Here is a 21,647-nt window from a genome sequence, read left to right as displayed (position 1 = left end):
CACTAATGTTTAACCTAATGTCTTAAAGGGGTTGATATTTTCCTCCACTTTATTAACCAGGATGCTTCACTAACAAGCGCCCTGGAGGACCCTGCATTTGTTATAATTTCCGGTTTAGTGGCACTGGAGTGAATATGATAATTAACTAGATACTGAAGCTAGACAGGAGGTCATCAAAACAACCCCTTTAAATTAACATTTTGTAATTTCTAAACACTAGGTGGCGATGTTAATACTTCTAGTTCCCCCTCTGAAGAGACTGGAGGGTTACGTATAGGAAGGCGCCTGGTCTGAGGTGAGTGGAGAGGGGCCGTGTAATATTCCCATCCATGTTGACGCTTTCCCTTTTTCCCAGTCTGTAATGAGCCACGTGGGACTTCATTATCCTGCCGAGGCTAACGATGTGCGGAGCAGCAATTAGGAAAGCAAGCTACATGAGGCTTATTTAACGATTTACTGTAGTAAAAAAAAAAGCTAGAATAGGTTAAACCTGCAGAGAGGAAGATTCACATGAAAGGAAGAGCTTAAAGGGGAACTCTGGATAAAATGTAACATTCTGGCCCAGATTTACTAAGAACAGAGCAGTGTGTACTATGTGCAGTACCCTGTGTAGTGTGCAGGGGGCGCCAGATTCAGGGTTTCTGGGCCTCTGACTTAGACACGATCTCTTACCTTTACCCTGAGCACACAGAGACTGGGCATATTGGGGCAGATTTACTTACCTGGTCCCGGCGCGATCCCGCGGTGCGTTGTCCGATGTGGATTCCGGTCCGGCGCGATTCACTAACATCGTACACCCTACTTCCTGCATCCATCGCTTCTGCCCCGAGGTCCGCCAGAGTTCACTTGCTTCTTCCTGGTGCATTTGAGTGCTTGATCTTGCGACACAAAACCTTTTTTAAATTCCGTGGTTTGTCCGAATCCGTCGGGTTGTCTGACGCCCACGGAAAACATATTTGCATAATTCCCAGAATCCGCTTGTAGAACATCAATGTCTGTAAGTCTCCCATTCTGGGGTCCTGGGACTGCAAGAGGCCTTGAGTTCTGTCTGGCAAACTCTACCCTGGGGTGATGGCAAGGGTGCCCATATAGCGGGCTCTGAGTGCCACCTCTGGCACCCGTGCCATAGGTTCGCCACCACTGCTATATACTATGTAGTTAGACAAAGATCTATGTGTAACCCCAATGTCACTCCGTGGGCTCAGGGGGTTGGTGGCTATTCTCTGGAACCTGTCAGAGTCTACAAGAATCATTGGGGCACATTTACTTACTCGGTCCATTCGCGTTCCAGCAGCGGCTTCTCCGACGAGCGTTCGGGTCTTCGGGCGATTCATGAAGGTCCTGTGCCCGATGTCCACCAGGTGACGCTGCTGCGCCGAAGTCCGCCGAGGTGCCCCGGAGTTCATCGTCTTCATCGTGGTGCATGTGAGTATGGCCCGTGCGACCAATTTTTTTTTTTTTTAATTAAATGTGGCGGTTTTTCCGAATCCGTTGGATTTTCGTTCGGCCACGCCCCCCCCATTTCCGTCGCGTGCATGCCGGTGCCGATGTGCCACAATCCGATCGCGTGCGGCAAAATCCCGGGGCAATTCAGGGAAAATCGCCGCAAATCAGAAATATTCGGGTAACACGTCGGGAAAACACAAATCGGGCCCTTAGTAAATGACCCCCATTGTCTCCAATATGGCGGCCAGTGACGTTGTCAAAAAATAAATATTATTATATTAAAAAAACTAATAAGACATTTTTTTTTTAAATGGAACAAACAAAAAAAAAGCAGAGCAAGAATTTCCCTTTAAGGGACTCTCAGAATTATTTAGATACATGTATACATATTAACTCACCTGCAAAAAGCATCCGCCCGCTCAGCATTTCCGCCAGGATGCACCCGGCCGCCCACATGTCAATGGCTTTGGTATAATTATTAGGGGAGAGAAGAAGGCGCGGAGATCGATACCACTTAGTCACCAGCCCCTCGGAGAGATAACCCTGAAAGAAAGCAGAAGGTGATCCTTTAAAGGGGAACTCCGGTCTCCACCTATCACTCGCCTGCTGCGAATATTACACGTTACTGTACAAGTCTCTGATAACACAAGCGTCACATTCCAGAAGATTCCTAGATCCTGGAGCAGCGGGAAGGAACGGCTGCAGCCGACATGTCCCTAGCAGCTCAAAACAGATCCAAGCTAAGGCAGCACGGAGGAGCTCTGGTAACGCCTCCAGAGCCCTTATGGCTCGTTACGGTGGCTTAGTGGTTAGCATTACAGCCTTGCAGCGCTGGGGACCTGGGATCAAGTCCCAGTGTCAACATCTGCAAAGAGTTTGTATGTTCTCTCCGTGTTTGCGTGGGTTTCCTCCGGGTCCTCTGGTTTCCTCCCACACTCCAAAACATACTGGTAGGTTGATTAGATTGTGAGCCCACAGGGACTCTGTGTAGTGCTGTGTAATCTGTGTACACTATATGAATAAAGGAATTATTATTATTATTATTATTAGAAGGAGATCGGGAACAGAATAATCTCAGATCATTTTTTTTGTTTTCCAAAAGAAAGTAGAAGGTTAAAGCAAATGAAGGCAGGAGAATTGTTGGAATTTTTTTGTGTGTATTTTTTGTATGGAGTCAATCAGATACAATAATTCAAGGATGTTATGTGACATTTTCATTTAGTTGGTTTAAATCCCTAGAACTGTCCCTTTTAGGGTCTATTCACACTAATGTTAAAGGGGTTGGCCGTATTCCCTCATATTGAAAGTGTGTAAGGTAGAGAATGCATCCTACCCCCTCCATGCACTACTATCAACTATCCTCTGTCATCCTTGACTAATTAGATACAATGGGGCTCATTTACTCACCCGGTCCAGTTGCGATCCCGCGGCGCGTTCTCCGACGAGGATTCGGGTCTGCCGGGATTCATTAAGGTCGTGCGCCCGATATCCAGCAGGTGTCGCTGCTGCACTGAGATCCGCCGTAGTTCACCTTCTTCTTCCCGGTGCATGTAAGTGCTTGATCTTGTGACACATTTCGTTTTTTAAATTCCGCGTTTTTTCCAAATCCGTCGGGTTGTCCGAAGGCCACGCCCCCAGATTTCTGTCACGTGAAAGCCGGCGCAATTGAGCCAAAATCCAATCGCCTGCACCAAAATCAGGCCGGAATTCGGCGCAAAACCGAAAAATTCGGGAAACCCGATGAAAGTGCGGCCGCGAAACCCCTAGTACATGAGTCCCAATGTATCATTGTATTTCTTCTGCTTCTTTCCTAAGTTGCTTGCTGTCGGCACACAAGTCTGTTTTAATGTATCTCAGTCTTAGAGATTTGGGGTGTGAGTTTGCACACTTTTTAATTTTTTGCAACTCTTTATGGAAGCATCAGTTGAACTTCGATTTGCGCCTAAAAAATATTTAATTTGCTCATAAATAGGGAGTGAGGTTAAAAAAAAAAAAATATCTGGCCCACCAGAGTACCAGAGAATCCTCTGGTGGGCCCTATTGTGCCGGTCCCCTAGGATGTTTGGCACTACTGAATAATTACAATGTAGCACATGGCTAATAGGACCAGTAAAAGAAATGACTGTATATACAGACAGTCCCCGGGTTACATACAAGATAGGGTCTGTAGGTTTGTTCTTAAGTTGAGTTTGTATGTAAGTCGGAACTGTATATTTTATCATTGTAATCCCAGCCAGAACTTTTTTGGTCTCTGTGACAATTGGATTTTAAAAATGTTGGATTGTCATAAGAACCAGGACTAACAATAAATCTTCATTACAGACACCGGTGATAACTGTTACAGCTGATTATTGTAGCCTAGGACTAAAGTACAATAAATTACCAATATCCAGAGGTCCGTTTGTAACTAGGGGTTGTATGTAAGTAGGGGACTGCCTGTAATTCATGTTGTTTTAAAAATTTGGTAGAGAGGGAAATACACATGGGAATAAACAATAGTTTATTAGTTGTATAATACAATTCTAGTTGGACTATTAGGTTTCCATCATGGACATTGTAATAAGGCTATGGACCACGCTAGGGCCCAAGTGTCAAACACAAGACCCGCAGGCCAAATACATCCATCTCTTGTGTCCCAGCCTCTATGCTACACTAGTCGGGAGTACAGCATAGAGACAAGGTCCTGTACTCACATTTCCTCGCTCTTACGAGGCAGCAGCACTTCCCGCTGTACACAACGGCTCTGAAGCCGGCACACGTGGTGATGTCATCACATTACGTTTGCCGGCTTCAGAGCCGGCGTGAACAGTGGGGAGCACTGAAGCAAGACGATGAACGCTGTCGCTGCTTCGTGGGAGTGTGGAAAGGTGAGTACATTTTTTCTCCCACATTGGAACAGGGGAGGGTCAAGGACTACTGGGGGGCTCTGTGGTGGGTCTGACTACTGGGGGGCTCTGTGGCTGCTGGAGGGGCACTCTGGCTATTGGATGGGGCACTTGGGGTACTGTGACGAAGTGACAGTGTGATGAAAATAAGTTTGACACCCCTGCCCCAGGATTCTGCACTACAATTCTCTGGAGGATTAAGGACTCGATAAAACATTCTCAGTGCACGGAATCGGTGCAGCAGTTCCTATTAAAGGACTAAAGATTTGGAGTTGGTGGAGGTGGTAAAAGTCTATGTCCCACTTTCCATTGGAACATGGAAATCCCTGATATCTAAATAGACAGAATGGGGCTCATTTACTAAGGGTCCGCGGGCCGCACTATCGTCGGTTATTCCAACGATTTCCCATTTGCGTCGCATTTAGCAGGATTTTGGTGCATCTGGCGATCCGACTGATTTGGACTGAGCACTTACATACACCAGGAAGAAGAAGGTGAACTCTGTCGGACCTGAGCGGGGAAGCGACACATGCAGGATATCGGACGCACGATCTTAGTGAATCGCAGCACAGTGCATTATCGTCGGACAACCCAGATCGGGGATCGCGACACGGACGGCAAGGTAAATGTGCCCAAATAACTTTAAAGTATCACAAGGAAAATTCAGCAAATCTAGCAGAAACAATCTCCTTCATATTAAACCTCTTTACCCCCTGGACTCTCTTTGTCGTCTGGCAGTGACGTCGCTGAGTCAGACCCGTGTCAATGTCATATTCTTAATGAAATGACTGATGACCTTCACAGTATCATTCCTGCCTCAGTCCATAAATAATATTGATTCCTCGTGTCTCAGCATAAGCAGAACGAGCGAATAAGTGTAAATCAGAGACGGAGACGCTACGAAAGAAAGCAGCGGATGTGGTGGTGACTCACGCCTCGCGCCATCCGAGACCTTTGTCTTCTTTGTAATTTCATCATTTATGGGATAAATGTTGCAAGGACAACCAGAAGAATGCAACGACTTTCAAGACATCAGTAAAACCTACGAGACATCAAGAACCTATGATACTGGAGTAATGAAATGACCACCACCAATCATGAGAATGGGGGATCCCATATATCCTGTGTGAACTGAGCCGTAGGTTGTACATGGCACAAGATTCATCTCTATGACTGACGCAAAGCCAAATGGTCATTTGTCGAAGAAGATATCACAGTCAATGGAGAACAAATATAGAGAGACAGGAATCTACAGTCAAGGATGAGGCAATGAGCGAGGCATCAAATGCCACAGACTCTGCACAAGGAATAGGGGAGGACTGGTTGATCAGAGGGAGTATGAATGCTGGGATCAAAGCAATGGGGTCCCACATACCCTCATTCGTTTCTATGGGACTGTCCCATTCAATCATTTGTCAAATGAAAGATAAACCAATGAAATCCAATGAATTCGACCAGCTTTAGAAGATGTAGTGGATAACTGTATGATCAGAGGGGTCTGAATGCTGGCACTATCACCAATCACGAAATTGGGGTAATCCAAAATCTGGTTTCTGACCCAATCACTACACTGAGACTGCCTTGACCAAAGTCTCCATCGACCTACTGTCAGCCAAGGCCAAACACCACGACTCTACTATCCTCCTTGTAGATGTGTCCTCTGCCTTTGACACTGTTGACCATTCTCTCCGCTATGTTCTCTTGGCATCGCTGACCTGGCCCTCTCCTGGATCTCCTCATACCTTTACAACCAGACGTTCAGTGTCTATCACACTACTACTGCTTCACCTCGCCCCCTCTCTGCTGGCATCCCACAAAGGTCTTCTCCATCTACCACATGCCGCCTTCACCTCAAGAACATCTCTTGCATCCGTCCCTTCCTCAATCCGTAGTCTACATAATGGGTAGTCCATGTCCTCATCATCTCCCACTTGGACTATTCTTCTCTGCAGTCAATACTATCCCACACGTAATCTCCCTTCCTCACTGGACCTTCTGCTTCACTACCATCCGCTCTTCTCACAACCATATCCATACTCTGAAACTCTCTACTAAAATGTATCAGACTGTCTTCCACCTTCCATCTGTTTAGCATTGGCTATGACACGCAATAACCCCACTGCTATGTTCCTCACTTCGTGTCTCCTTCTACCGTCCCATGCAGAATGTGAGCGCTCTTAGTCCTCCTTCCACTTGTGGGGGCGGTCCATTGGACGATCCGACTGATTCGCAATGAGCGCGGGAATTAAGATTCAAATTGTGTCGCAAGACAATGCACTTACATGCACCAGGAAGAAGATGATGAACTATGTCGGATCTGAGCGGGAAAGCGACACGTGCGCGGCACAGTGCATTATCGTCTGACAACGCACTTTCAGGAACTCCGAGGGACTGGGTAAGTTATTGTGCCCACTGTCTTTAAACTAGAATAATATTACAATTCTTCACCCTAAACCCCAAAACCATGGTTCCCAATTTTTTCACCTTTTAGACCCACAAGTTAAAACTTGTGTGTGAGTTGATAATAGAGAGCGTTCACATCCCGGCAGCAGTGACGGCGTCCATAGTAGATGAGATCTTTCCATTGTTGTAATCTCCAACTCTCCGACGCGCCGCACGTTATCTGGGAGCGGATCCAATGACTGGCTCACTGTTATCATTAGCAACGCTGAATCAGATGCTGCACACGAGCAGCCGAGTGTTATCACGTTACTCCAATATTGTCAGTGTCCTCTAGTACAGACTTCACTTACTGGCGGAAAATGAATGAAAACAAACACGTTGTATCATATTCTGAGATTTTATTGTAATTCTACTTTTGCTTTGCATCTTCTGAAGATAATATCAGGGAAAGTAGCCACATAATAGACCCTATGGCCACATGGTGCGGCTTAGATACAGCCGGGTTCACACTTCTCAGTCTTCATCAGTGCAGGACGTACTCCCCTGGGTGACAGAGCCTCAGTGGGCGCCTGGGTGACAGAGCCTCAGTGGGCGCCTGGGTGACAGAGCCTCAGGAGACCTCTGGGTGACAGAGCCTCAGTGGGCCCCTGGGTGACAGAGCCTCAGTGGGCCCCTGGGTGACAGAGCCTCAGTGGGCCCCTGGGTGACAGAGCCTCAGTGGGCCCCTGGGTGACAGAGCCTCAAGAGACCTCTGGGTGACAGAGCCTCAGGGGGCCCCTTTGCAGTGACCTCACGTGGTTTCATTTTCCCTAAAATATTCCGTAGTTTATCATACAAAACGACCCCTCATGGTTATTTTATATAAGTCCCCCTCAACCCCTATGGATTCATTAGGTACAGCCCCCTTTCCCCCCATGGATTCCTTATGTACAGCCTTATGTGGGCCCCCCCCAGCATCTCTGGGCCCTGGCACTTGCCCGTGTATGCCCAGTGCTAGTGCCAGCCCTGTGTACAGTGGTCTTCTGGTTCTATATTAAAGGGGTTTTCCAAGAATCTGGAGACCCTTATACAGCAGGGACTGAGGACAGAGCATTGTCTAAACCGCATACAATAGTGAAACATTGTATCCAGGTGAAAGTTTAATTTCCTTCCTCATCTTGATGGTTGTTATAACCGGCTGTAACTCCAATCAGCCGCCGTTTCCATAATTTGCACTTCCACAGCGACTGATGTCATCACCTCAACTGAGATCGTACTGTAATGAAATCTTCAGTCAAGGGAAAGCCGTGAAGGCTTCATTATGCTGTCATATAGTATATTGGTACTGTATTTATATATTGCTATTGGCAATATGGATGTTGCCCCTTACTGAAGGGACCCAACACCTTCTCGTCTATATAAATCATATTATTGACCAATAAAGGGTTAACACAAAGCAAATTATTGCTAAAACCAGCAAAATCTTGAGGTCGTTGACATTTCGCCTCGCCCAGTGTATCCTGCATCTGATTGGCTCTTAGGTTTTCCCAGTCTGGATGTGTCTATAAGGACCACAGGGGCCAACGCTGATCTCATCCATCAAGTGCAACCAGTAATAATGGGCGATTGTAGGATACAGAGTGTCCATAGTGACCGCCAGGCACCCACCGTCCTCCATGAATACAGATTCCCTGATGTTTGTTCTCCAGTGATTGTCTGGATGAGCCGGCACTAGACATCGTGTACCCGCAGCCAAGGGAGAGGGACTGCGGCTTCTGTGTTATGCGAGGACTCACAGGCATCTACTCCTGAGGATCTACACTTGTACATTTTTCTTTTTGCTGCACTTTCATTATACAACGTATGACACAACTATGTCGAGTCGCCGTCCTAAATGTGAGCAGTAACAGGTGCAGAGATTTATGTGCAGAGATTTCTAAAGTGTCAGACAAAGTCCGACCGCAACACAAAACACCTAAAGGGGTTTTCCCACAAAGACAAGTTAGAACCTATACACAGGATAGGGCATAACCTGCTCTTCTTCGGGGTCTCAGTGCTGAAACCCTTGCAGATCGCGGAAACGAGGGGTCCGACCGACTAGTGGAGAAGACGGCCGTGCATGACCGTTCTGCTTCTGGATATTTATGGCAGATTTTATTCTGCTGCAAACACAGAAGCAGATAGAAATAATATCGGAGCCGCGCGGCTGATTATGAGCTTTTCCTGACAAATGCTCTTTTCATATTATCCAGAAAATTGTCTCATCTTAGAGAAGACGGAGAAACATTCACAGCGCAAGCGTCCATGTCCTGCACAATAGTAATAAGCAGTTACACATATTGGGGCACATTTACTTACCTGGTCCCTGCGCGATCCCTGAGGTGCGTTGTCCGCCGGAATCCACATCTGCCGCGATTCATGAAGATTGTGCGGCCGAGTTCCTGCATCTGTCGCTTCTCCGCTCAGGTCCGCCAGAGTTCACCTTCCCAGTTGTTCCCGGTGCTTGTAAGTGCGTGTCTTGCGACACAATTTTAAATGTTAAATTCCGCGTGTAGTCCAAATCCTTCGGATCGTCCGATGGCCCGCCCCCCCCCCAATTTGTGTAAGTCAATTTGTGTAGAGTGCAAGCTAGTGCCGATGCCCCAAAATTCAATTTCGTGCTACACAATCCCCGGCGCAATGCGACGCGGATCAGAAATCGACGGATTATCCGACCAAAGTGCAGCCGCAGGACGCTTAGTAAATGAGCCGCATTGGGGGAAATTTATCATTGGGTTTTTGTTTAATGTTGTTTTGGTGCAGTTGTGGTACAAATCCTGTTTTGTGACTTTCCATTGCGCCAAATGAACTTAGGACGGTGCAAAGTCACTTAGAATAGACCCTGCATAGACTGGTTCTCACAATACTGAACTGAATTCATGATTTTCAATTTGTTACAAATTTTCGTTCATGTTTTGACAAAAAATGACTCCAGTTACACCCTGGCGTAGAGATGGGACAAAAACCACTACCCAATTTATCAAGACATCAAGGGACATGTGCGCCAAAAAAAGGAACATTTTGCGATAAATGCAAAAACCCCCCAAATATTATGAGACAAATGAAAACAAAAAAACAAATACAACAACAGGTACAGACTGACCCGAGGAATTCAGATAAAACAAACATGGAATTAAACACAGACAACCAAGTCACAGAGAAATTGTGATGAGAAATTCCCCCCCATTGTACTGAGAACTAGGTACAAAAATAGATTTGTCTCCTCTTGATATTTTCCCTTCCCCTTTGACTGATCCTCCTTGTCTTCTTTCTAACTTCTTCTCTCCTCTTCATCACCAGCTTCTCCTCTCATCCTGTTCTGCTTCTTCACTCAAACTGCTAAGCTGCTCATCCAGCCCTCCATCCTCTCCTGCTTTCTATCTTCTTATTTGTCTTCTCCCCCTTGGCTTCTTGTCTCCTCCTCCTTGTATGTTCCCCCTATTCTCCTTCTGTTCTCCTTTTCTCTCCTCCTCCTTGACTGGTCTTCTCCTCCTTCCAAGATTCTTCTTTCCTCTTCCTTATATGTTCCTCCTCCTTGAATTCTTCTCTCCTCCTCCCTGTCTGTTCCTTTCCCCCCCCTTCTTAGTCTTCTCTTTCCTCCTCCATGGTTGCTCTTCCTGTCCTCCTCCATGGTTTCTCTTCTTGTCCTCCACCGTGGTTGCTCTTCCTGTCTATCTCCATGGTTGCTCTTCCTGTCCTCCTCCATGGTTGCTCTTCCTGTCCTCCTCCATGGTTGCTCTTCCTGTCCTCCACCGTGGTTGCTCTTCCTGTCCTCCATGGTTGCTCTTCCTGTCCTCCACCATGGTTGCTCTTCCTGTCCTCCTCCATGGTTGCTCTTCCTGTCCTCCACCGTGGTTGCTCTTCCTGTCCTCCATGGTTGCTCTTCCTGTCCTCCTCCATGGTTGCTCTTCCTGTCCTCCTCCATGGTTGCTCTTCCTGTTCTCCTCCATGGTTGCTCTTCCTGTCCTCCACCGTGGTTGCTCTTCCTGTCCTCCATGGTTGCTCTTCCTGTCCTCCTCCATGGTTGCTCTTCCTGTCCTCCTCCATGGTTGCTCTTCCTGTCCTCCTCCATGGTTGCTCTTCCTGTCCTCCTCCGTAGTTGCTCTTCCTGTCCTCCTCCGTGGTTGCTCTACTGTCCTCCACCATGGCTGCTCTTCCTGTCCTCCCCCGTGGTTGCTCTTCCTGTCCTCCTCCGTGGTTGCTCTTCCTGTCCTCCACCATGGTTGCTCTTCCTGTCCTCCACCATGGTTGCTCTTCCTGTCCTCCTCCATGGTTGCTCTTCCTGTCCTCCTCCATGGTTGCTCTTCCTGTCCTCCACCATGGTTGCTCTCCTGTCCTCCTCCATGGTTGCTCTTCCTGTCCTCCTACATGGTTGCTCTCCTGTCCTCCACCATGGTGGCTCTTCCTGTCCTCCTCCATGGTTGCTCTTCCTGTCCTCCTCCATGGTTGCTCTTCCTGTCCTCCTCCATGGTTGCTCTTCTTGTCCTCCTCCATGGTTGCTCTTCTTGTCCTCCACCGTGGTTGCTCTTCCTGTCCTCCACCGTGGTTGCTCTTCCTGTCCTCCTCCATGGTTGCTCTTCCTGTCCTCCTCCATGGTTGCTCTTCCTGTCCTCCTCCATGGTTGCACTCCTGTCCTCCACCATTGTTGCTCTTCCTGTCCTCCACCATTGTTGCTCTTCCTGTCCTCCACCATTGTTGCTCTTCCTGTCCTCCACCATGGTTGCTCTTCTTGTCCTCCACCATGGTTGCTCTTCCTGTCCTCCACCATGGTTGCTCTTCTTGTCCTCCACCATGGTTGCTCTTCCTGTCCTCCACCATGGTTGCTCTTCCTGTCCTCCATGGTTGCTCTCCTGTCCTCCTACCTGGATTCTTTTTCCGTACTACTTGGCCACTCCTCCTCCATGGCATCTTCTTGACTGTTCATCCTCTCCACCTTCATGATTTCCTCCTTTGTCCTCCTTGGCTGATCCTTCATCCATGGTTTCTTCTCTTCATCTCCTCCTTCAGGGTTTCCCCTTCCTCCTTCTTGGTTGCTCTTCCTATCCTGCTCTCTTCATGCCTCCTCCTTGCAGCATCTCCTCTCCTTTTAAGCTTCTCCTCTCATACTACAGAGCCACTCCTCCTCAGTTAATTCTCTCCTCCATCTTGGCTGCACCTCTTCTCCTTCTTCCCGGCTTCCTCTCTCCTCCTCATTGACCCTGATTTTTCTTCATATTTCTGGACAACTTATCCAAAAATAGAGGACAGACAAAATATTTTTTACTGAAATGTTTGGGGCACAGTATTAGTAGTGGGTGTACAAAGGGGGAGGACGCAAAAGGGGAAAATTATAAGTTGCTATAATTATAATATATTATAAGCTAAAGGAAGGACAATTAGGACAATTATATAGTTTATGGGCAGCACGGTGGCTCAGTGGTTTGCATTACAGCCTTGCAGCGCTGGGGACCTGGGTTCAAGTCCCAGGGTTCAACATCTGCAAAGAGTTTGTATGTTCTCTCCGTGTTTGTATGGGTTTCCTCTGGGTCCTCTGGTTTCCTCCTACACTCCAAAACATACTGGTAGGTGATTTGATTGTGAGCCCCATGAGGACATGGACTGATTTGGCAAGTTGTGTGCAGCGCTGCGTAATCTGTGTGCGCTATATAAATAAAGAATTATTATTATAGTAAGGGGCCAGGATAAAGGGGACATTAGACAACGTGGTGGCTCACCGGAATGTGCCAATTATATGGTGTATGTGGAGATTACCTTGTCTGAGTATTAGGATTGGTACATACGCCCCATGTTATGTTATTTGTGTATATTCTTAACAGCTCCGTCAATTCCATCAATTCCATCAATTGTATCAAATCAATGGAGCTCAATTAGGCCGGTGAAACGCTTCAGTGGATCCAGTCCGTGGCGTAATCCTTACATAAATCCACACTTCTGCTTTCATTTTTTTTTTAAATACACAATTTATTGATGGGCAAAGAAGCATAAAAGTGAGGGATTAAGCCGTGTAAATCCTCAAAATGGCAAAAAAACATTGAAAAAAGTCAATAAAGTAAAAATGTAAAAATCTACATTTGGCTGGAGAGGATAATCCACCTTAAGCTTTTCTTAGTGAGGAACCTTTTGTCTTAAAGGGGTTTTCCATATTATGTAGATCGACTGTTTTGGTTTCCCCAACTGCCCCAACCTACCCCAGAGGTTAATAATAATAATTCCTGTATTTATATAGGGCACACAGATTACACAGCGCTGCACAGAACTTGCCAGATCAGTCCCTGTCCCTAATGGGGCTCACAATCTAATCAACCTACCAGTATGTTTTGGAGTGTGGGGGGTAACCGGAGGACCCGGAGGAAACCCACATAAACACGGACAGAACATTCAAACTCTTTGCAGATGTTGACCCTAGTACTTGAACTTAGGTCCCCAGCGCTGCAAGACTGTAGTGCTAAACACTGAGCCACCGTGCTCCTGCTGAGCTAGAAAAACTCCTTCATGTAGGGTAAACATAAGAGAACTATGCGCCAGATTTGGAAGTTATTCAAATGAAGATTCTTCTACGCATATTCAGACCCCTAATCACTTAGACCCTAATCCAGATCCCTAAAAAATTAAAATCTGGCTGCTGGAGCAGACCACAAAAACTAATTTCAATATTAATAAAGCCCCATCAAATAATTTGAGATCCGAGATAAGACTAATCTTAGTTGCATAATTATACCTTTGTGTATGCTGTGAGTAGCATTCCAGGATTGTAGCTGGACCTTTGTGTATATTGTTCTTAGCAGTAGGACTGTGAAATATGGATTTATATTCTAGAATTGTAGCTTCTCCATAGGGGTGCTTCTTCTAAGTATAAAATTTGGACAGTGGTTGGCATGAAGGATTGGGCCCCGGGCTACAGCCCAAACTGCCTATATTCCTAATCCGATGTATCCATGTAAATACAGGATTCACCCTCGTATGGATGACTGATCATGTGATGAATATAACGGAGCAGATTTGGATCCGGTGTTCACTGATAATGATCCAATACAACAATTACCAGGATCAATAGTCACTGATGTTCTCCATGCAATGGGGGTGCAATGTCCTGTGTTGTTACTTCCCGGGATAATGAGCGGGTGACCCCGGAGATGGCCGGGAGATGATAAGGCGAGTTAATGATAACATACGTTTTATTACATAACCTCCTCCTATCACAAGGAGTAGATTACTGAGGCGAGGCCGCCTGCATTGTAACCTCATGAAATATTCAGCACAGCGGACGCAGCCCTGAAGAGCGAGAACAGAGGCTGCGGCTCCCAGGCTAACCCCCCAGGAAATGACAGTGTATTCCCCGCACTTCTATACAACTTCATCATATAGATATATACAATGACATCACATGGAAGGCAACTGCAGCAGAACACTGAGCTAAGAGATTAGCCGAGTCCCTTAAAGGGAGACGTCCCCCTAAATTTATATAATTATTTCATGTTGTTTGTATGGCGCCAACATATTCCGCTCTTGTGTCACCCCCTCATCCTCATAGACTGTAAGCTCTTGTGTCACCCCTGCATCCTCATAGATTGTAAGCTCTTGTGTCACTCCCTCATCCTCATAGACTGTAAGCTCTTGTGTCACCCCCTCATCCTCATAGACTGTAAGCTCTTGTGTCACCCCTGCATCCTCATAGATTGTAAGCTCTTGTGTCACTCCCTCATCCTCATAGACTGTAAGCTCTTGTGTCACCCCCTCATCCTCATAGACTGTAAGCTCTTGTGTCACCCCCTCGTCCTCATAGACTGTAAGCTCTTGTGTCACCCCCTCATCTTTATAGACTGACTGTAAGCTCTTGTGTGTCCCCCCATAGGCTGTAAGATCTTGTGTCACCCCCTCATCCTCAAAGACTGTAAGCTCTTGTGTCTACCCCCTCATCCTCATAGACTGTAAGCTCTTGTGTCACCCCCTCATTCTCATAGACTGTAAGCTCTTGTGTCACCCCCTCATCCTCATAGACTGTAAGCTCTTGTGTCACCCCCTCATTCTCATAGACTGTAAGCTCTTGTGTCACCCCCTCATCCTCATAGACTGTAAGCTCTTGTGTCACCCCCTCATCCTCATAGACGGTAAGCTCTTATGTCACCTCCTCATAGACTGTAAGCTCTTGTGTCACCCCCTCATCCTCATAGACTGTAAGCTCTTGTGTCACCCCCTCATTCTCATAGACTGTAAGCTCTTGTGTCACCCCCTCATCCTCATAGACTGTAAGCTCTTGTGTCACCCCCTCATCCTCATAGACTGCAATCTCTTGTGTCACCCCCTCATCCTCATAGACTGTAAGCTCTTGTGTCACCCCCTCATCCTCATAGACTGCAATCTCTTGTGTCACCCCCTCATCCTCATAGACTGTAAGCTCTTGTGTCACCCCCTCATCCTCATAGACTGTAAGCTCTTATGTCACCTCCTCATAGACTGTAAGCTCTTGTGTCACCCCCTCATCCTCATAGACTGTAAGCTCTTGTATCACTCCTTCATCCTCATAGACTGTAAGCTCTTGTGTCACCCCCTCATCCTCATAGACTGTAAGCTCTTGTGTCACCCCCTCATCCTCATAGACTGTAAGCTCTTGTGTCACCCCCTCATCCTCATAAACTGTAAGCTCTTGTGTCACCCCCTCATCCTCATAGACTGTAAGCTCTTGTGTCACCCACTCATCCTCATAGACTGTAAGCTCTTGTGTCACCCCTCATCCTCATAGACTGTAAGCTCTTGTGTCACCCCTCATCCTCATAGACTGTAAGCTCTTGTGTCACCCCCTCATCCTCATAGACTGTAAGCTCTTGTGTCACCCTCATCCTCATAGACTGTAAGCTCTTGTGTTACCCCCTCATCCTCATAGACTGTAAGCTCTTGTGTCACCCTCATCCTCATAGACTGTAAGCTCTTGTGTCACCCCTCATCCTCATAGACTGTAAGCTCTTGTGTCCCTCCTCCTCCCCATAGACTGTAAGCTTTTGTGTCACCCCCTCATCCTCATAGACTGTAAGCTCTTGTGTACCCCCTCATCCTCATAGACTGTAAGCTCTTGTGTCACCCCCTCATCCTCATAGACTGTAAGCTCTTGTGTCACCTCCTCATCCTCATAGACTGTAAGCTCTTGTGTCTCCCCCTCATCCTCATAGACTGTAAGCTCTTGTGTCACCCCCTCATCCTCATAGACTGTAAGCTCTTGTGTCACCCCTTCATCCTCATAGACTGTAAGCTCTTGTGTCACCCCTTCATCCTCATAGACTGTAAGCTCTTGTGTCACCCCCTCATCCTCATAGACTGTAAGCTCTTGTGTCCCTCCTCATCCTCATAGACTGTAAGCTCTTGTGTCACCCCCTCATCCTCATAGACTGTAAGCTCTTGTGTCAACCTCCTCATCCTCATAGACTGTAAGCTCTTGTGTCACCCCCTCATCCTCATAGACTGTAAGCTCTTGTGTCCCTCCTCATCCTCATAGACTGTAAGCTCTTGTGTCCCTCCTCATCCTCATAGACTGTAAGCTCTTGTGTCACCCCCTCATCCTCATAGACTGTAAGCTCTTGTGTCACCCGCTCATCCTCGTAGACTGTAAGCTCTTGTGTCACCCCCTCATCCTCATAGACTGTAAGCTCTTGTGTCACCTCTCATCCTCATAGACTGCAAGCTCTTGTGTCACCCCCCTCATCCTCATAGACTGTAATCTCTTGTGTCACCCCCTCATCCTCATAGACTGTAAGCTCTTGTGTCACCCCCTCATCCTCATAGACTGTAAGCTCTTGTGTCAACCTCCTCATCCTCATAGACTGTAAGCTCTTGTGTCACCCCCTCATCCTCATAGACTGTAAGCTCTTGTGTCCCTCCTCATCCTCATAGACTGTAAGCTCTTGTGTCCCTCCTCATCCTCATAGACTGTAAGCTCTTGTGTCACCCCCTCATCCTCATAGACTGTAAGCTCTTGTGTCACCCGCTCATCCTCGTAGACTGTAAGCTCTTGTGTCACCCCCTCATCCTCATAGACTGTAAGCTCTTGTGTCACCTCTCATCCTCATAGACTGCAAGCTCTTGTGTCACCCCCCTCATCCTCATAGACTGTAATCTCTTGTGTCACCCCCTCATCCTCATAGACTGTAAGCTCTTGTGTCACCCCCTCATCCTCATAGACTGTAAGCTCTTGTGTCAACCTCCTCATCCTCATAGACTGTAAGCTCTTGTGATCAGGGCTCACTCCTATTTTTCCATATGACTGTTGTGATGTAATATTATATGTGTATGTGTCCCCTATGATTTGTAAAGCTGTGGAATATGATGGCGATATATAGAAATAAAGATTATTATTATTATTCTTGGCCCTGATGGCTCTCACAATCTAATTTCAATATAAAGTGAATCTGTTATGTGCTAGGTATTGTCCCTGGAGATCTGTGCAATCAGACCTTTGTGTGTGTAGTAAGTAGCAGCAGGACTGTGAAAAGTGAATATTAATCCTGCTCGGGCCGGGTCTTTCAGCCTGAAGAGCTTTTGGCTCTTTGCAATAAACTGTTCCACTGCCCCTCCTCCCTGCTCTGAGTGACATCTGGGAGCATCCAACCAGAATCCTGATATGCCTCCTACTCATAGGAAGGGGAGGGGCTGTGAAGCAGCACAATGCAGAGTGCAGAAAGCTCTTCAGGCTGAATGACCTAGTTCTAATGATCAATTTGGGTTCCTTGAGGTCGGGTCCCCACCGATCAGCATCCATCCCCCACGGATCGCATTTAGTATTAGGGTTACCCCTTTAGTGGGTGACTTCCCCAGGGCTTGCTCTCGTTTTTTATGTTGTTTTATGTCATTTTCGTGTTCCCTTTAATTGAACTGAATGAAATGAACTGTTTTAAATCCAATAACATGTAACAAGCGCCCACAGCTCCGCGGTCACATCCCTATAAACCTGTTTATGATGTGTCAGACACAGAGAATGCGAGGAATTCATTATTACAATCATTTCTCCCATCATAAAATTCTCCGCTCCGTTTTTGGAAACATTATAATGATATAAAACATTTACTGGCCCTTTAAATGGTTACAATGTAACACATAAGTAACACCAGGTGTGTGCTGCACGTTCTACGGGTCTGGTTAGATGAAAAGGTGAAATTCACCACAATGAAAGGTTCATCAGATTTGTCCTAATAGAATAAATGCTAAAAAATTATTAAAAATAACTTACGGTACAAATAATTTTAAATTAAAATAGATCACTATGGGGGTCATTTACTAAGGGCCCGAATCGCGTTTTTCCGACGGGTAATCCAAAAATTTCAGATTTGCGACGATTTTCCCTGAATTGTCCCGGGATTTTGGCGCACGCGATCGAATTGTGGCGCATCGGCGCCGGGGTGCACGCGACAGAAATCGGGGAGTGTGGCCACACGAAAACCCAACGGATTCGGAAAAAGCATTTTTTTAAAAAAAAGTTTGTCGTTTGCCACGCGCTTACCTGCACCCAGGGTAGGACGGTGAACTTCAGTGCATTCCAATGAACTTCAGCGCAGCAGCGCCACCTGGTGGACGTCGGAGGAACTGCCTTAGTGAATTCCGGCAGAACCCGAATCCTCCGCAGAGAACGCGCCGCTGGATTGCGAATGGACCGGGTAAGTTAATCTGCCCCTATGTGTCAATTTTGTCTCCGTTGGTCCTCCCAGTCTCTGTATGGATATATTGACATGTGACCACGACAGCCAATCGGTGTCCACAGAGGTCATGTGCCTGTTTCTGGCATCCAATGGTATTGAATTGAGTCTACCAGCTCCCAAATCACCCAACGTGTAAAGTAAGAATTTGATAGGACACTTTTTAGAGCTTTCTAAAAAAAAACATCTTTTCAACTATTACTTATCTGTAATTTTGGAGAAAATTCTGTTTTTTTTAATGGAAATGAGCTCCTCAGTGCACTAGGGGCGGGGTTTTGATTGGTAGTGCACCTGTTTTCTTCTTTCAAGGCTCAATACTACATTTACACAGTGATAAATATCCCGATAGAAATGACAAAACAGGTGCACCAGCCGATTTAGCCACACCCCCGATGCACCAAAAGCTAGATGTGTATATAGAAAGGATATAAAGTGCAGTACACAAGGCTGCATTTACTTCTTTATAAAAGGGGGTTTTCACATGAATGTATAGTCCAGGTACATTAGGGGCACCAAAATCATCAGTTTGGGGTATCCGCTTACAGTATAACAAACATCTTGCTTCAATTCCCAAGACTGGGGATCCCAGCTGTTTAACCCTCAAGATGCTGCAGTCAATAGCAACTAGAGCAAGAGGGGTCTTAATTTGTCACATTACTGGCAACCCCCTCAATTTGCCCGTGGGGTGCTAATTCCACCAGAGATCAAAAAACTAAAGAAAATTTACAGGACCTACATGCTTCCAGACCCCAATTACTCATCTCATGTCTATTTAAAAGATCCCACCACCATGAGGTTCTTCAAAATCCAAGAATATAAAATCTACAACTAGAGAAGTTTTGAATATTTAATGGGACCTGTTAACCAGCCGTGAAATGTAAAAATAGTCAAAAAGTAAGGTACCTTATGGGAGTAATGCTGGTCCACAATACGAGCCAACCCAAAGTCTCCGATCTTGAGCACGAGGTCCTCCGTATTAATGAAGATGTTGGCTGGTTTCAGATCTCGGTGGAGCACGTTGGCTGAATGGATGTATTTTAAGCCCCGTAGAAGTTGGTATATGAAAAGCTTAGCGTGATCCTCACTTAGTGGTCCTTGTTCCAACAGTCGAGACAGATCCGTCTCCATGTGCTCCTGAACAATGTAAACCACATTGTATCGGAAAATATCACCTTGAAGATCGGCCCCCCTGGGACCCAACACAGCCAGAACTTTCACAATGTTGTCATGGCTGAGCCGCCGGATGATCTTGATCTCCCGTAAGGCGTGCTTCATACTCCGACAGTCACTAATACTAATCTTCTTCACGGCCACCTTTTGAGCATTTTTGCTATCGGTAGCAGAAAGGACAAGACCATTAGCCCCGAAACCCAACGGTTTAAAATCCACAAAGTGCCCACCCAAATCGTAGCCGTACATGTTAGCAATGAAATCACACTTTTCGGCCATGGCAGTGCCAATGTTTTTTTGATAGATGGCAAGAGTTTTTTTTGCAAAATAGAAGCCAAGAAGGTTTCAAAAAGTTGCTTCAAACTGGATGCCCTGAAAGTGACTTGCAAAAATTATAAAAAGAAATGGGAATTGAATGGAGCGAAAAATTTGGTTAGAATATTTTTGTAACTCCAAGACATCCAAGCATATGGTGTTACCCCAGAGGTTGCCCAGAGTGGACAGGCTTCTTGTAGGAGCAGGTTGCTGGTTTTATAGCCATCTCGTTGACAGACAAGACTGTGACGTACTAGTGAGTGGTGCAGCCTCCCAATCCACTGGCTCCGACCTCTCTTAGTTTCCAAGCTTCTGTTGTCTACAGACCAGCAACATCAACCCCTCGGAAATAAAGCATCCCATCATTCCCATGCTCGTCACAGCCTGGTGATAATTCATGAATGAGCTTGTTCTCCTTCTTGGTGATGCAATCCGTCCTGTGGCCAATACAAGTTACCAGTGTACAACCCAAGCCCCCGTCACGGCAGCAGAGTCATAGACTTCTCCAAACCCAACCTCATTGCTCTGCACTCGTCTTGCACTCTCCTACCAGTTGATCCTTGATCTCGGTGGCACCTCAGAGTTGCGGGAGAGACCTGCATAGTGATCTGCGGCCAGCCTTGAGTCCTGTCTCTTTATCATTCTCTCTGAAAGCAAGAACAAGATTGATTGAGTTGATAGGACAATAAATGGTGGCTGCTTATGTCACGTCTTACTGTGTGAAGGTTGACATGAAATCTGTGCTAGAGCCTGACCTTTGGTAATTCATTAGCCTTGCTTACCTACTGCATTTTTCTAGCAGAACAATCCTATAGGTTGTAAAAAACAGGAAAAAGAAGCTTACGAGAAAAGTTGTCATATACAAATGTTGTCAGATCATGGATGCACTAGTAGGGGTAATGGGCATATACCATCCATGGGTTACCTTATGTAACGGTTTGTGTCCTGTCAGGGGTAGGAGCACTGCTGGTCTATGTTGGTCAAAAAGAATACAATAGAGAAAGTCAGGTCTGATTTGGGTCTTCTAAACAGGGAGGAAGCCATTCCAAGGTCCTGGTGCCAAAGTGGATCTATAGACATTTATGCAGCATAAGAAGACACCAGTAATGCAAAAAGTTGGTACTTGATGGGTGCATTGCTTTAGGCTACAAATAGATGATCCGGCAACTGGACCAACCAATGGTCATGTGATTTTGTAGATTCAGTCTCATAACTGGGCACCGCAGTTGGGCAGGGCTAAGAGCACATTTGGTCCCATTCTCAAATACATTGTACAGGTGCCCAGGACCTGGATATTAGAGGTCCAACAGCTGAATTCTCATTACTCTCAAGAATTGGGGAGACCAGTTCCCGTAGACATTAGTACATTGGTGTAGACTGAATGGAGTTCTTCTTCTGCTATTCTAAACACAGGCTGAAGGCCAGGACAATCAACATCCCGGCAGTGCTCACCCGGAGCCCCTCATAAAATTAATGGAGTGGGCAGAAGAGCCCTTCTACATCCTTTCACCAGTTCAACCATAGGCTACGGCTACTCACTAACGCTTACAGGTTTAAATCCCCATCTGGGTTTATAGATCATAGGACAATATGGCATGATCCATATTTCAGCTTTACCAATATCCCTAATAATTGCAGGTAGACTTCTACAGTAGCTATGTCAATGACGAAGAGGTGGCTTCACTACAACAGGGAGCAATTACATAACCCCTAAACTATTACCAATAAACTC

The 21,647-nt window shown here is 46.3% G+C and overlaps 1 protein-coding gene across 1 annotated transcript in view; it reads right to left on the bottom strand.

Moving 5' to 3' along the window:
* MAPK4 (mitogen-activated protein kinase 4) overlaps positions 1 to 21,647 on the bottom strand; it is a 108,899-nt gene that overhangs the window by 6,785 nt on the left and 80,467 nt on the right. The window contains exons 2-3 of the mRNA XM_072133306.1: positions 19,334 to 20,562; positions 1,845 to 1,989 (exon numbers count right to left, since the gene is read on the bottom strand). Of these exons, the coding sequence (XP_071989407.1) occupies positions 1,845 to 1,989; positions 19,334 to 19,879 (691 nt within the window). The 5' untranslated portion in view covers positions 19,880 to 20,562. The remainder of the gene's footprint in view (positions 1 to 1,844; positions 1,990 to 19,333; positions 20,563 to 21,647) is intronic.

The sequence above is a fragment of the Engystomops pustulosus genome, chromosome 1 (assembly GCF_040894005.1).
Source record: "Engystomops pustulosus chromosome 1, aEngPut4.maternal, whole genome shotgun sequence".
Lineage (NCBI taxonomy): Eukaryota > Metazoa > Chordata > Amphibia > Anura > Leptodactylidae > Engystomops > Engystomops pustulosus.
Note: the sequence above shows the minus strand (reverse complement) of the source record. Positions and strands in the feature narration are given on the sequence as shown.